This window comes from Anopheles cruzii, chromosome 3, assembly GCF_943734635.1.
Source record: "Anopheles cruzii chromosome 3, idAnoCruzAS_RS32_06, whole genome shotgun sequence".
Taxonomy (NCBI): domain Eukaryota; kingdom Metazoa; phylum Arthropoda; class Insecta; order Diptera; family Culicidae; genus Anopheles; species Anopheles cruzii.
This window is the reverse complement of record NC_069145.1, coordinates 19,147,029-19,159,484: the sequence shown is the minus strand read 5'-3', so window position 1 is coordinate 19,159,484 and position 12,456 is coordinate 19,147,029. Positions and strand designations below refer to the sequence as shown.

At 53.0% G+C, this 12,456-nt stretch overlaps 1 protein-coding gene across 1 annotated transcript; it reads left to right on the top strand.

Moving 5' to 3' along the window:
• Positions 1 to 541: 541 nt before the first annotated feature.
• LOC128269995 (mucin-19) lies at positions 542 to 11,416 on the top strand. Its single transcript, XM_053007398.1, has 14 exons — positions 542 to 896; positions 1,123 to 1,319; positions 1,393 to 2,061; positions 2,138 to 2,934; positions 2,999 to 3,104; positions 4,385 to 4,612; positions 4,998 to 5,381; positions 5,622 to 6,157; positions 6,753 to 8,153; positions 8,217 to 8,748; positions 8,824 to 9,013; positions 9,098 to 9,307; positions 9,406 to 9,649; positions 10,073 to 11,416. The coding sequence occupies exons 1-14, from the start codon at positions 542 to 544 to the stop codon at positions 10,104 to 10,106; spliced, it is 5,883 nt and encodes a 1,960-aa protein (XP_052863358.1). The 3' UTR covers positions 10,107 to 11,416.
• The last annotated feature ends 1,040 nt before the right edge of the window (positions 11,417 to 12,456 follow it).

Genomic DNA, 12,456 nt, shown 5'->3' with positions numbered 1-12,456 from the left:
CGCGGCGCACTCTGGCACTCGGTGCGGCGTCGGTGGTGCAGTTGCGTGTGCGGCTGTGTGTGTATCCATGAAGCACGGGAAGTGCGCGTGCCGTCGTGAAGTGAAACGGCGCCACCTTCTGCCTCTTAATGGAGAGATGGCGCGACGGCAGCATTATGCTTAATCGTTGAATGTGTTGCAGGTTTCGATCGACGGACACAGGATGGAGCGACGGTCCTGCAAGAATATGGATTTATTATTGTACAAAATGACCAACGTACGGCATCGTGTGGCGGTTAGTGGACGGCGTCAATGAAGTGAACGTGAAGTAGTGAGTGCACTGAAAACGGAACAGGAAGCACTGGCAAAACAGTGCGGCGAAGTCCCCAATTAGGCGTAACCACACTAGTGACCCGCGACTTCTACAACCATCGTTCATCGCACGTGCTACAACCTGGGCCACCGTAGCGTGGTGCCTTTTTGTTGATCGGCTGCGGCCAAAGCACCCGGATTCACTGATTCCGGTGGATGGGAAGAGGTCACCTTTAATCCACGGACCAGAATGAAGGAGATGGTCGGTGGATGTTGTGTCTGTTCAGACGATCGCGGCTGGTCGGAGAATCCGCTAGTGTACTGCGATGGTCAAAGCTGTGCGGTGGCCGTGCACCAGGCGTGCTACGGTATTGTGACGGTACCGAGTGGGCCTTGGTACTGCCGGAAGTGCGAAAGTCAGGAGCGGTCAGCGCGGGTACGCTGCGAGCTCTGCCCGTCCCGGGACGGGGCCCTCAAGCGAACGGACAATCAGGGATGGGCCCATGTCGTGTGCGCGCTCTACATTCCCGAGGTACGCTTCGGGAACGTAACGACGATGGAGCCGATTATTCTGCAGCTGATACCTCAGGAGCGGTACAATAAGAGTGAGTGTCTGTTCAATAACCCGAATTCTTATTACCCGAAGAATATTTAGTTTTTGCAGAATCCCAAATATGTAGTTCCCTAATCATCAAGCACCGAGCAATACGTGCATTGGAAGTGCACCGATTACATGATTACTTTTTTATCGTTGCAAAATGCGTTGTTTATAACGTTAATTTTGAAGTTAAACTACAACCGTTCATTTCGACACATGATCACTCTCCGCAGCCTGCTACATATGCCAGGAGGTGGGCAAAGGATCGCGGGCTACTGCGGGCGCGTGCATGCAGTGCAATAAATCGGGATGTAAACAACAGTTTCACGTCACGTGCGCCCAACAGCTGGGTCTGCTGTGCGAAGAAGCGGGCAACTATCTGGACAACGTCAAGTACTGTGGCTACTGTCAGCATCACTACAGCAAGCTGGTATGTAGCCGGATAGGAAAACGATGCACAAACATGCTCATGTGGTTTTCCCTCTCCTTCGCCGTCAACACAGAAAAAGGGTGGCAACGTTAAAACCATCCCACCGTACAAACCCATTAGCCATGAGGCTAACTCGAGCGATGGTCCTTCGTCACCGGAGAAGGAAATGGAACCTCCGCCACCGTCCCAACAGTACCCGGGCAGTGGTGGTGGCGGTGCGGTCGGCACGGGGAACTCGACCGTTGGCGGCAGTACCGGAAGCAGCAACAGCGGCACCAGCAGCACCGGCGGATTGAAGTCAAACAGTAGTCGGCTCTCCGGTGAACCACCCTTGGGCAGTTCCTCGACGACCTCTTCCTCTTCGTCCTCCTCCTCGTCGAAGCAACGAAAATCTTCGAGCGCCTCGAAAGGCTCAAGTAGTTCTAGCACTTCGGGCCCTTCCTCATCCTCGGTCCTTGCGTCGTCATCGTCCGGTAGTGCATCGGGCAGTGGCAGTGCAGCGGGACTGTCCGCTTCTTCTGCAATGCTGTCCTCTTCTTCGTCCTCGTCGGGCATCGGTAGTGTGTCGGGTGGAACGGGCACCGGAAGCACCGGCGGAATGGGTGGCAGCAATGCAGGTGTTTCCAGTGGCGTTAGCAGTAGTGGCGGCTCTAGCAAAAGCAGCTCGGGAACATCCGGTGGCACCGGTGGGAGTGGAGGCGGCAGTAGCAGTTCAAAGGATAAGGACAAGTACAGCAAAAGTGTAAGTGTATTTACCAAATCCCCACCCGCCAAATTAATGGTCGCATCACACCTTACCGTATCTTTGTCCTCTGCAGCGCGATAAAAGCTCGAAATCGTCCAAATCCTCCAGCAGCAGCAGCAGCAGCAACATCAATAGCAATAGCGGCAGCAGCAATAGTGGCACCGGAAGTGGCGTCAATTTCAGTACAAGTGGTGGTCCTGGTGGTGGCAGTTCAGCAACCAGCGGTCAATCGAAAGACGTCGATATGTCACTCGCTGGACCCGGATCTTCATCCGTGTCATCGTCCCTTCCGGGCGGTGGCTATTCCTCTGCGCTGCTGGGGGGCACCAGTTCTGGGAAGCATCCGACGGAGAAGTCGGACAAATCGGGCGGAGGCAGTAATCAGTCGGCGGTTGCCACCCTAACGTCATCGTTCTCCGGTGCTGGTGGCGGCGGCGGAAGCGGTTCATCTCGGGCCGCTTCTCTTTCACCGGCGGCCATTCCGACGACGCTCATTATAAAACCTCCCCAGGACCACCTCGGAGGAAGTGCGAAGGAAGTGTTGTCGAAGGAGGCGATGGCCAAATTTTCGGCTTCCAACTTCACCGAAACGATCGTGGTCAACTCGTCCGACTCGGTGTACAGCCACAACAGTGGTGGCAGCTCGTTGAGCCAAGGGCCGCCGACGACGACGGTGATCGAGGGAGGAAAGCTGAGCGCCGTTGGGTCCGGCGGATCCGGCACCGTTGGTGGTTCGTATGGTGGCAGTTCCAGTAACTCGGCCACCGCCGGTTCCACTGGCAGTGGCGGTGGAGTAGGTAAGAAAAGGAAGGCCGACACCCGTTCCACTCCGACGTCTTCCGCCGGCAGCAGCGAGATCGATAATAACCGGTACGACGACGACGATGATCGCAATTTGCCCACCGATTTAATCCTGCCATTCTTTCGCAAACAGGGACCTGATTAAGGATGTGGCCGTTTCCATTGTGCCATTAGCATTGAACAAACACGATCATGCAGAGCTATCTTCAGTAATCGGACACGAGAAGAGCGTTAAAAAGGTACGTTCCGAGTGTTGTTTATTTATCGATGCTCTTCGTTTCGTTAAACTTTCTTCCGGCAAAATAAGAATATCAACTAAAGTTTGTTGCGAATCTGTTTCTGTGGATTGTACGCACTCACTCTATAGGCACATTTAATAAGAAAAACAAAAAGCGAATATGCGCGCAATACTAGGTAATGGCAGCGCGCCAACAGGTAAAAATCCGGTACTGGCGAAGGGTTTTTAAAACGAACATCCCTAATTCGGAAGGTCACCGAACGCGCTCGTAAAGAGAGTGAACAGGACAGCAATCAAGGTGTGAAGCATAGAGCGGGACGGATGCCGGCAAGGATACTCTCCAAATCCCTCGGTAGGGACCCTTGCTTTGTCGTCCTTTGCGCCTGCGCACGTACGCACGATCGAACGGTAGGGATAAACAGACGAAGAAAAGAATAAGGCAAAAGGAAGGCGCGTAACGCGGCACTAACTGCCGCGCAAACTGCACACTGCTGCAGGATGAATGTTCAAGATGCAGAGCAGAGGCTTTCGGTTTCGATTGAAATCTGTTATTCCGGTGGCAAAATGCGACACACCGAAGCAAGAGAACTCTCCCGGCTCGGATTGCGCTCCGTTCCGTTGTATAGAGGGCTATATAAAAAGGGGGCTGAAGGTTGGCAATAAAAAAAGAAGCAATGAGGAGAAAATTCCCTCACGTAGGACAGCGAAAAGGAAGCCAATCCGCGCGCGCGCTCGCCCTTTCTCTCTCGCGACAGGAGACCGTCGAATAGCGGCCGGCTGCAGCGGCCACACCGGTATTCATTCGCACGTAAACTGCTTGAGCGGCAAGGCGCGTTGATAATGTTTCTGCGCCATCATCCTCGCCGTCGGGGCTGTCCACGCGGTACGCGACAATCAAACGGTTATCCGTGTGGAGAAACGTGCTAGCTGTGCCACCGTGGGTGATCTACCGTTGACCCTCGGACACTGTTAATGCCACGGTTGTGTTGTTTCACAGTTCCATTCCACGACCTGCGGGGCAAAGTGGTTCCTCCCTGAGGAAGTGATTTGCGCGGCGCGATCGAACACGGACGCAAGTGACACGGTGCGCCGACGGTACAGATAATGAAACACAAAAGCCACAAGAAAGACCGTCGTGATAAAAAGAAAAGCAAGCACAGGGACCGTACCGAGGGCGCAAGTGGCGACGATGTTCGTGTTTGGCTTAAACTGCGCTTCGACGGCGAGTACGTCCTGCGACGCTGTCTAACCGGATCGTTGTGCTCTGGCGTTTGCTTACAGGCGAAAACCGAAACCAGTTCCAGCTCGCCGTTGCACTCGCACCATCCGGCGACAGGATCGACAGCGGCAGCAGCGCTGGCTGGCGGTGCCGCCGAGCCGAATCTGCAAAATGTTAATCCGAATCTGTTGCAATCGTCGAACATCATCTCCACACTGTCCTCCGCGACGTCGTCGTCGTCGTCCTCTTCGGCGACATTAGTTTCCTCCGCGGCTGCTAAGCAGCATCAGGTAAGCGATCCCCGAGAGGTCGGGCTGTATGCTAATTGTTATAGAGTTTAAGAACCACCTTAAAAAGTCCTTTCTGCGCACGACCCCCGACCCACACACCTTAGCACACTGTCCTTGCGATGGCTGGCTGGCTGGCCATTTATACCTGCCTCTTGCAATTTCTTACCCCCCTCCGCATAGTGGAAGAAGGTCGTAAAAGTTGTTCGTTTCGCTCGTCCCCCAAAAAATCCCGCTGGTCCATTGGTTGCTGGCCGCGGCCGCGCCGAATACGACCCGTTCAATGCATTATGCGTCCCGTCCGATCAGCACGATCTTGTCCCGAGAAGCAAACCGAGTGTGGTGGTGGTAGCTTTCCGTTCGCTAATGCCTGTGCCGTTTCTTGCAGCTTCAAACACCACACTCACCTCAGCTGCTGCAGCAGGCGCAGGGCACAGGGTCACAGCCGCCGCCACCCGGCCAACCGAGCCTCGTGGTGTCCGTTCCTCTTTCAACAGCTACCGTACCTGGAGTTAATCTACCCGCTAGTAACAGTAGTACTAATGGCGCTCACAATAGCCACAGCAGCAGCAGCAGTGGCTCCAGTAGCACCACCACAAGTGTCGTGAGCAGTGGCCACGTTACGCATAGCGCGAGTCACGGCGGCGGCGTCGGTGGCGCTAACACACCGAACATCATCGTATCGCCCGCACAGCTCGCCACCGGTGCCAGCTCCGCCGGTGGCCCCAATCTGTTTCAGCAGATTTCGCACCGTGCCGGCGATCAGCTGATGGTAAGTCGAGATGGCATTGTGGCGCGGTTGTTGGTTGGGGTGGCGTTGACGCGGTGGACGCGGTGTGCGTGTGTGTTTCTCTCCCGTTTCTGTCTCTCTTTCTCACTCTTTTTTTCCTCGATTGTCTCACATTGGCCGTGGATCGTGTGCTCGGAAAAGGAAATTTTGTTCAAAAAAACTCGTGACATTCGTTTGTTATTAATACCCGTGTCCCGCTCGTTTTCGCTCGTTTCGCCACAGAATGCCAGTACGAACCGGTCTAGTCCCGTCATACAGCACCAATCGGCCACGCAGCACATCATCCAGTCGACATCGTCATCCTCGGCTACGTCCTCGTCAGTAACGATCACTTCCCATCAGCAGCAGCATCAGCAGCAACAGCACCATCATCACCACCACCATCATCAGCTGGAACGTCAGTCGCCCTCGATGCGGCCTTCGCCAGGAAGCGGCAGTGTAGCAGCAGCCTCCGGAGGCAATGTCATCACCGCGATCCATCAGCACCATCACCACCAACAACACCACCAAGCGGAGCTGTTATCGGTTGGATCCGGGCCCGGCGGAGGATCGGTCCTGCAAAGCATCTCGCCCATACCGATGAGCACCATCCAGAGCACGTCCCTTCCGTCGCCCCTGATCGGTGGCGGTGGCGAGAGCAATAGCAGCGGCGGTGGTGGTGGCGGTGGTCTGAAGATTAGCTACGAAAAGCAAACGACTACCAACGTCCGGATAGCGGCGCTGCAGGAAGAGGAATCGGTCTCGGGCCGGAGATCGAGGTGAGAACAAGTTCGCACGCACACCACACTCTTTCCGTTCAAAATGTTTCTGTGTTATTGTTTATTATTGTTGTTGATTGTTGTTGTTGTTATGGTTGTTGTCACTGTGGTTGTTGTTCCGTTGTGGCTGCTAGTGGTTAACCTTTTTCTTTTACGACCTTAGATTGTGCTTCTCGTTGGGTGGAGTCCGTTTTTCGTTTCGGGGTTTCTTATGTTTTGCGCAGCTCTTCTGTTGATGTCGTCCTAGTGCCTGTGTTCCTCTTATCCGGTTCCGTTCGGGGTACACCGTCTAATCAGCGATGTATGGGTCCCAGATTAATGGTAGATGGATGGATGGTGGTCAATTAATTGACTATTATTATCAGATTATTATTGTTATACACTACTCTCCCTCTTTATGGTTTCAATATTGTTGCTAAACCTTAGCCAGTTTGGTTGTTGTCTGTGCATCGTCTGTGATGCCAAATCGGTGTGATGTCTTCCTGTCGCAACCTTTTCGTACACCTTCCGTTTCGTTGTTGTGTACATTCGATTGTGGGAATTTGGTTTCCGGTAACACAACGCTTCCTACCAACTACTCCTTCCTCACACGCAGATCCCACTCGCGAGAACGTAGTGGTGGTGGTAGCGGTGGAAGCAATGGAAATCCGGCCACCACTACGGCGGGCGGTGGCAAAACTCGCACCTCCAAAAAGCGTTCGCAGCAGCAAAAGCAACCGCAACAACTGGCACCGGATTCTCGTGGATCACCGGGTCGCGGATCGACACCACCAGCTCCTGCGTCTTCGGATGCGTATCGACAGTACGGTCCGGGCAGTGACGAACAGCATCAGCAGCCGCCGCAGTATCAGTCTGCTGGCGGTGGAAGCAACGCACCGGCCGGAGGTGGAAATACGGCCAGCAACAATGGCAGCGTGTTGTCGATGGCTGCTGGTACCGGGTCCGCTACGGCTTCCGTTGTTGTGGGCAGCTCCCAGCAGAACCATCATCACCATCATCAACAACAACAGTCACACTACCAGCAGCAGCAGCAGCAGCAGCAGCAACAGCATCATCAGCAGCATTCCCATCATCAACAGCCCTCGCTACTGTCGGTCGGAACTGTGGGAGACAAAATGCTTCCATCATCGAGTGGTGCTTCTATCGCGTCTCTTCCTTTTGCCTCGACCGGTGGCATCCACGCCGTACAATCGTCTCCATCGGTTGCTTCATCTTCCGCCGCAGCATCCACTCAATCGTCTAGTCACATTTCCAGAAGTAATACTCCCAGCAGCAGCGGACTGCCGTCTGGACCGCCTTCGGCAACCGATGGGCGCAATGTTATCGAAATGGGTGGCGGCCACCCCGGAATGGGTTCTTCGGTCGGCTACCATGGAGGTGGCATCATTTCAAGCTTTTCGCATCCACCATCGAACCATCATCAAGGCGCCGCGAGCGGCAATAATATTGTACATTCCGCGGGCAGCGGCGGGATTACGGGCAAATCTGCCAGTAATGCCAACAATAGCAATGTTGATCCATTCACTCAACAAGCACCACCACACCTTCATCAACACCACCAGCAGCAGCAGCACCATTATCAAGGAACCGCCGGTGGCCAAACGGTTCTGGCCAGCAGCAATACACAACAGCAGTCGCAGGGGAGCAACAGGAACAGTGCCAACAATAGTAGTAGCAATAGTAGCAACAACAGTAGCAATAATAATCTTATCAACACCACCACAACAACCATCACAACCACCACCAGTACTGGTGGTGGTGGCACCAGCAACAGCACCACCACTACCATTGCCCACAGCAACTTGGCCAACAACAATCATAATATGTCTAACAACAACAGCATCGTGTCAACGGTCACGCACACGAACAAGAAACACCGTGCGGCGGTGGCGGCGGCAGCGGCAGCGGCTGCGGTGGCCTCAACGCACCAAACAATCGTTGAACTTTCGTCGCCATCTACTTCCAGAACGCCCGACAACATGTCCACGAGCGCCGCGTACTCACAGATGCACTTCTCGTCCGCCTACCAACCCGCACAACAACAGCCGTCGGCCGCCAGTTCCGGCGGTGGTGGGCTCAAGTTTTCCTACGAAGCCCAAACAACGAACCCGATGATGTCCTCGCTGGCACTGACGACCGGTAGCAGCACGGTAATTGCCACTCCGGCGTCGATGGTACCCCAGGTGAAGGATTCACCGCCCAGTTCGCCGGACTCCGAAGGTGGACCGATCGGTAGTGGGCCGATTAACAGTAGAGGCACGAAACGGAACCGCAAGATGGCAGTGATGGCACCACAACCGCCGGTGGCCGCAGTGGCCGCAATCGTTCCCACACCGGCCATCGTTGGTGGTTCGCAGAATGAAGCGAAGGAAGGCAAACTGTTTCAGAACGGTATCGGTGGTGGCGCTGGTGGCAGTGGCGCGAGTAACATCGTATCGGCCACGCATATGCTGGGAAATCAGCTGAACACGAGCAGCACCGTGGCACAGAAGATGTCCGATCAGCTAACGATGGAACTCGAGGCGCACACCTACGTACCCGTTATGGATGCCGAGCGGCCGACAATGATGGGACCACAGTTTCCTGGCAAGGTGAGGATAATCGTGAGGGTTTTTTGTTACGCGCGATTGGGATTAATTTAACAAATTGTCACATTCATATTGCAGAACCGCGCAAACAACACGCAACCACCGCCGCCACCGCCCGGAGGTGGTGGCGCTTCGTTGAGCTCGATGCTCTCCGGGGGAGCAACCGCGACAGCGAACGGCAACACACCGCAGAGCTTGGAACAGCTGCTCGAACGGCAATGGGAGCAAGGATCTCAGTTTCTTATGGAACAAGCGCAACACTTTGACAGTACGCCACCAGCAACCCGGTTATGCGGCCTCCTTTGATTCTACTAAACTGTGTTGGATTGCTCTCTCCTTCTCTTTGTCGTAGTTGCATCACTGCTGTCCTGCCTGCACCAGCTGCGGAGTGAAAACATCCGGCTGGAGGAACACGTCAACAATCTAGTGGCCCGTCGGGATCATCTGTTGGCGGTGAACGCACGGTTAGCCATTCCGCTGAACCCTTCGGCCGCCATGGGTGGTGTCGGAATTTTAGGCGGCTCCGGTGGCACCGGCGGCGGTGGTGGTGGTGGCGGCGTGGGTCAAGTAGTTGGCGGAGCGCTATCTCAAGGTAAAACTACGCCGCTCTCTACTTTTCTCAATCGATCGATCATGCTCGATTTCGATGCCATTTTGTAGGACAATTCAACAACATCCATGGCAATGGGCCAATCGACGGGATCACCAACAGCAGCAACAGTTCGACGAACCGATCGGCACGTGTTGCACAGCACGGTGGGGGATCGCATCAGACACCGTCCCAGCAGCAGCAAGTGACCGGACATCCCAGTGTTGCCGTGGCTCCTCAACCGCTCGAAAACGGTATCGATTTTCGGCACACAAACTCGTCATCCCATCCGAACGCCAATAGCGCTTCGATCAGGTAAGAGCTTGGGGCTTCCGGTACAAAAAAGAAAGACAAAATGCATAAAAGTACAGCGAGCTATAAAAGAGAACGCTAAAAGTATAAAATAACTATAATCAAGCACCGCAACAACTGTAGTAGGTACAGCGTGCGCTTAAGCGGTCCAGTATCGCTTGGCGTCTCATGACATACTGATTTTACTTTCTTCCGTTTGCATCTGCCACTTCATTATTTCACCTTTTCTCATGTTTTCACCACACACACCACCACCACCATTAACAACTTTGACACGATTGATTTGGATTGGAGTTGGAAGAGAAATCTGGTTTTTCTTTGTACATTTGTGTTTATATTCTTTCTTTAATCGTTTATTCCTCTCTTTCCCTTTCTTTTCTTTTCTTTTCTTTCTGTATCTCCTGTTTTCTATCTTTCATTTCTTAGTGAAAAACCCAATACGATCTATGTGAACTTTTGATCCTGCCTCTCGTATTTAAGTACTCTCCCCACACAACACAAAACACACCACGCAAATATAGGCGAGAAAACCCCTCGAGTGCAGGCGATGTTGACGTGCAATTACATTTTCATTAGCTAAAAAAGCGATACTGCCATTGGGACCGGCGTTAGAGGGGGGTCTAGAAAGAGAGAAAGGGAGATAGAGAGAAAGAGCGAGAATCATGTGAAGGAAGCCGCGCGCGTACTTGCTCAGTTAGATTAGACAACGGTAGCGTGTAAACGACGTAGCAGAGCGCCATGGCACGCCAGCGCCAGTAGGGAAGTAAGTCCAGTATGTTAAAGTAGTAAAAATATTCGATACATTTCGATCGGTTGATTCCGATACGGAGGGGAAGCAAACCATTAACCATACCGGGCTCGCCTCTGGGATGGAGGCGGTCCGAGTTCTTCTAGCAATAATCCCCTTGAACCCCGGAAGCGTAGCCTTTTGTCGGCTCTCGAGACTGGGTCGGGGCGGTTCTAGAACATCTAGAATTAATAGGCCACTACGGTTTTGTTTTTGTTCTTCGAAATCGACCTCGAAACACTATCAAGGCGTGTGCGAATGTTTTTATTTATAAAATTTATAATCTTAATTTCGATTCCAACACAACAACCCCGAGCGGCCCAGATCGAGAGTTCAGTGTCTCCCCTAACTGATCTCGGCAGGATCTAGGTGCTGGTTTGCGGTTGTGTTGGCTAGTTTCGACCGGTTTTATTTGGTAAATATTTTACCCATATCCTGCCCGTCCTAAAGTAAGTGCCCTCTGTTTTAGAGCGCGCGCGCGCTCGCGCACACCTACGATCATTCTGTGAAGTGGGCGAGCTTGTTTTTAGTGTATTTTTCTTTTCGCTTTCCCAAAAACGAGTTTGTTCCTTTTGACCCTGACCACCCTTCACGCTTCCAGTAGCGAGACGATGTTTGTATTTATGTTTTCGTTTTTCGTTTACCTGTATCTTAGCCCAAATACGTAGGGAGATAGTGTTAACAAGAAGGAAGAATGCCCCGTAAGCCGGGCACTAGACGACACACAGAAAGTTAGCTAAAATATAAATGATTTTTTGTTTCATTCGTCGTGCGGTGTAGAAAGTAGACAAAACAATGCACGCTATGGGGGGAAGCTTCCGAGCCGTGCGAATTCATAACTTCTCCGTATATACCTCCGGTGGGCCCGCTTCTCGTGGCCAACCTTTCATGAAATTGCGCTTCGCAGCAGGGAGACAACATGTGTGGGTAGATAAACAAAAGAATAAGCATCTTGGCCAACAACTGCATCGCCGCGGAATGAAGTATGCAAGTGGGACATTACAACAGCAACAAAAAAACAACAAATATATGTATACATTTTTGTAACACCAATCATATCGCATTATTTATGAGTTGTTTCGTTTGCTGCGTAGTGCAACATCTTTCTTCTGCTAAACCCAAACCTTCTGTACATAAAGGGGCGGTCGCGGCGGGCGGCCAACGATTTCATCCCTTTCCTTTGCTTCTCATTGTTTGCGTTTTCTTCATACATTCCATGGTTTTGGCTGGCATTTCCTCGAGCACACCTTCTCTGTCTGTCGCTCCCTGTAAAGCACTGGTGTTCGTGGAGGGAATGGAAGTGGTGGCCTCCCCGGTCGAGTCTTTTTCAGACTGTAAATAAACATTCGATCCGGATTCGGTGTGGGCTATCGTGACGTCAATCCGCGCGCGGTGTGGTTCGCCGTGGCCGTGCTGGTGATGCTCCTCTACAAACCCGCTTTCTCTCTGTGTCCCGTTTTTTATTTGAAGGCGCCACTCCCCTTCAAATCAAGCCTCGGGCCCGGGAGTATCATCACGGGCACCGGCAGCGCTGGCCGTCGCCAACGTTGCATCTAACGAACCGATTCCAGGACCACTGCGTGGTGCACGGTCCACCGTCGGCAACAGTAGCTTGTCGTCTTCCGCCAACGCTCCACCAAGCAGCATCGTCAACGCCACCGGTGGACATATCGCTGGCAATGGAACCGGTAGCTCCTCCGGGCAAGCTCCCGGTCCAGCTGGTGCCGCTAGTGGGAGCACCAGTTCGGCCAATTCATACGCCCGAGAACAGCAACAGCAACAAACGATCTACAACACCGCCCACCAGGTAGAGTAACTTCGCGCCCGGAACGTCCGGAAGCCGGATCGATTAGCGACCAGTGACACAACATCACAGAAAGTCCTAATTCGTGTACTTCAAAGTCGTTCTGTTTTGTGTTTTGTGTTTGATTGGAATCCCCTTCAAAACAAACGATCGTCCTCGTTAGGCAGCAATTCGGGTGTATGGTTTGTGATCGGTGTTCAAAATTGTGGGTCAAATGAT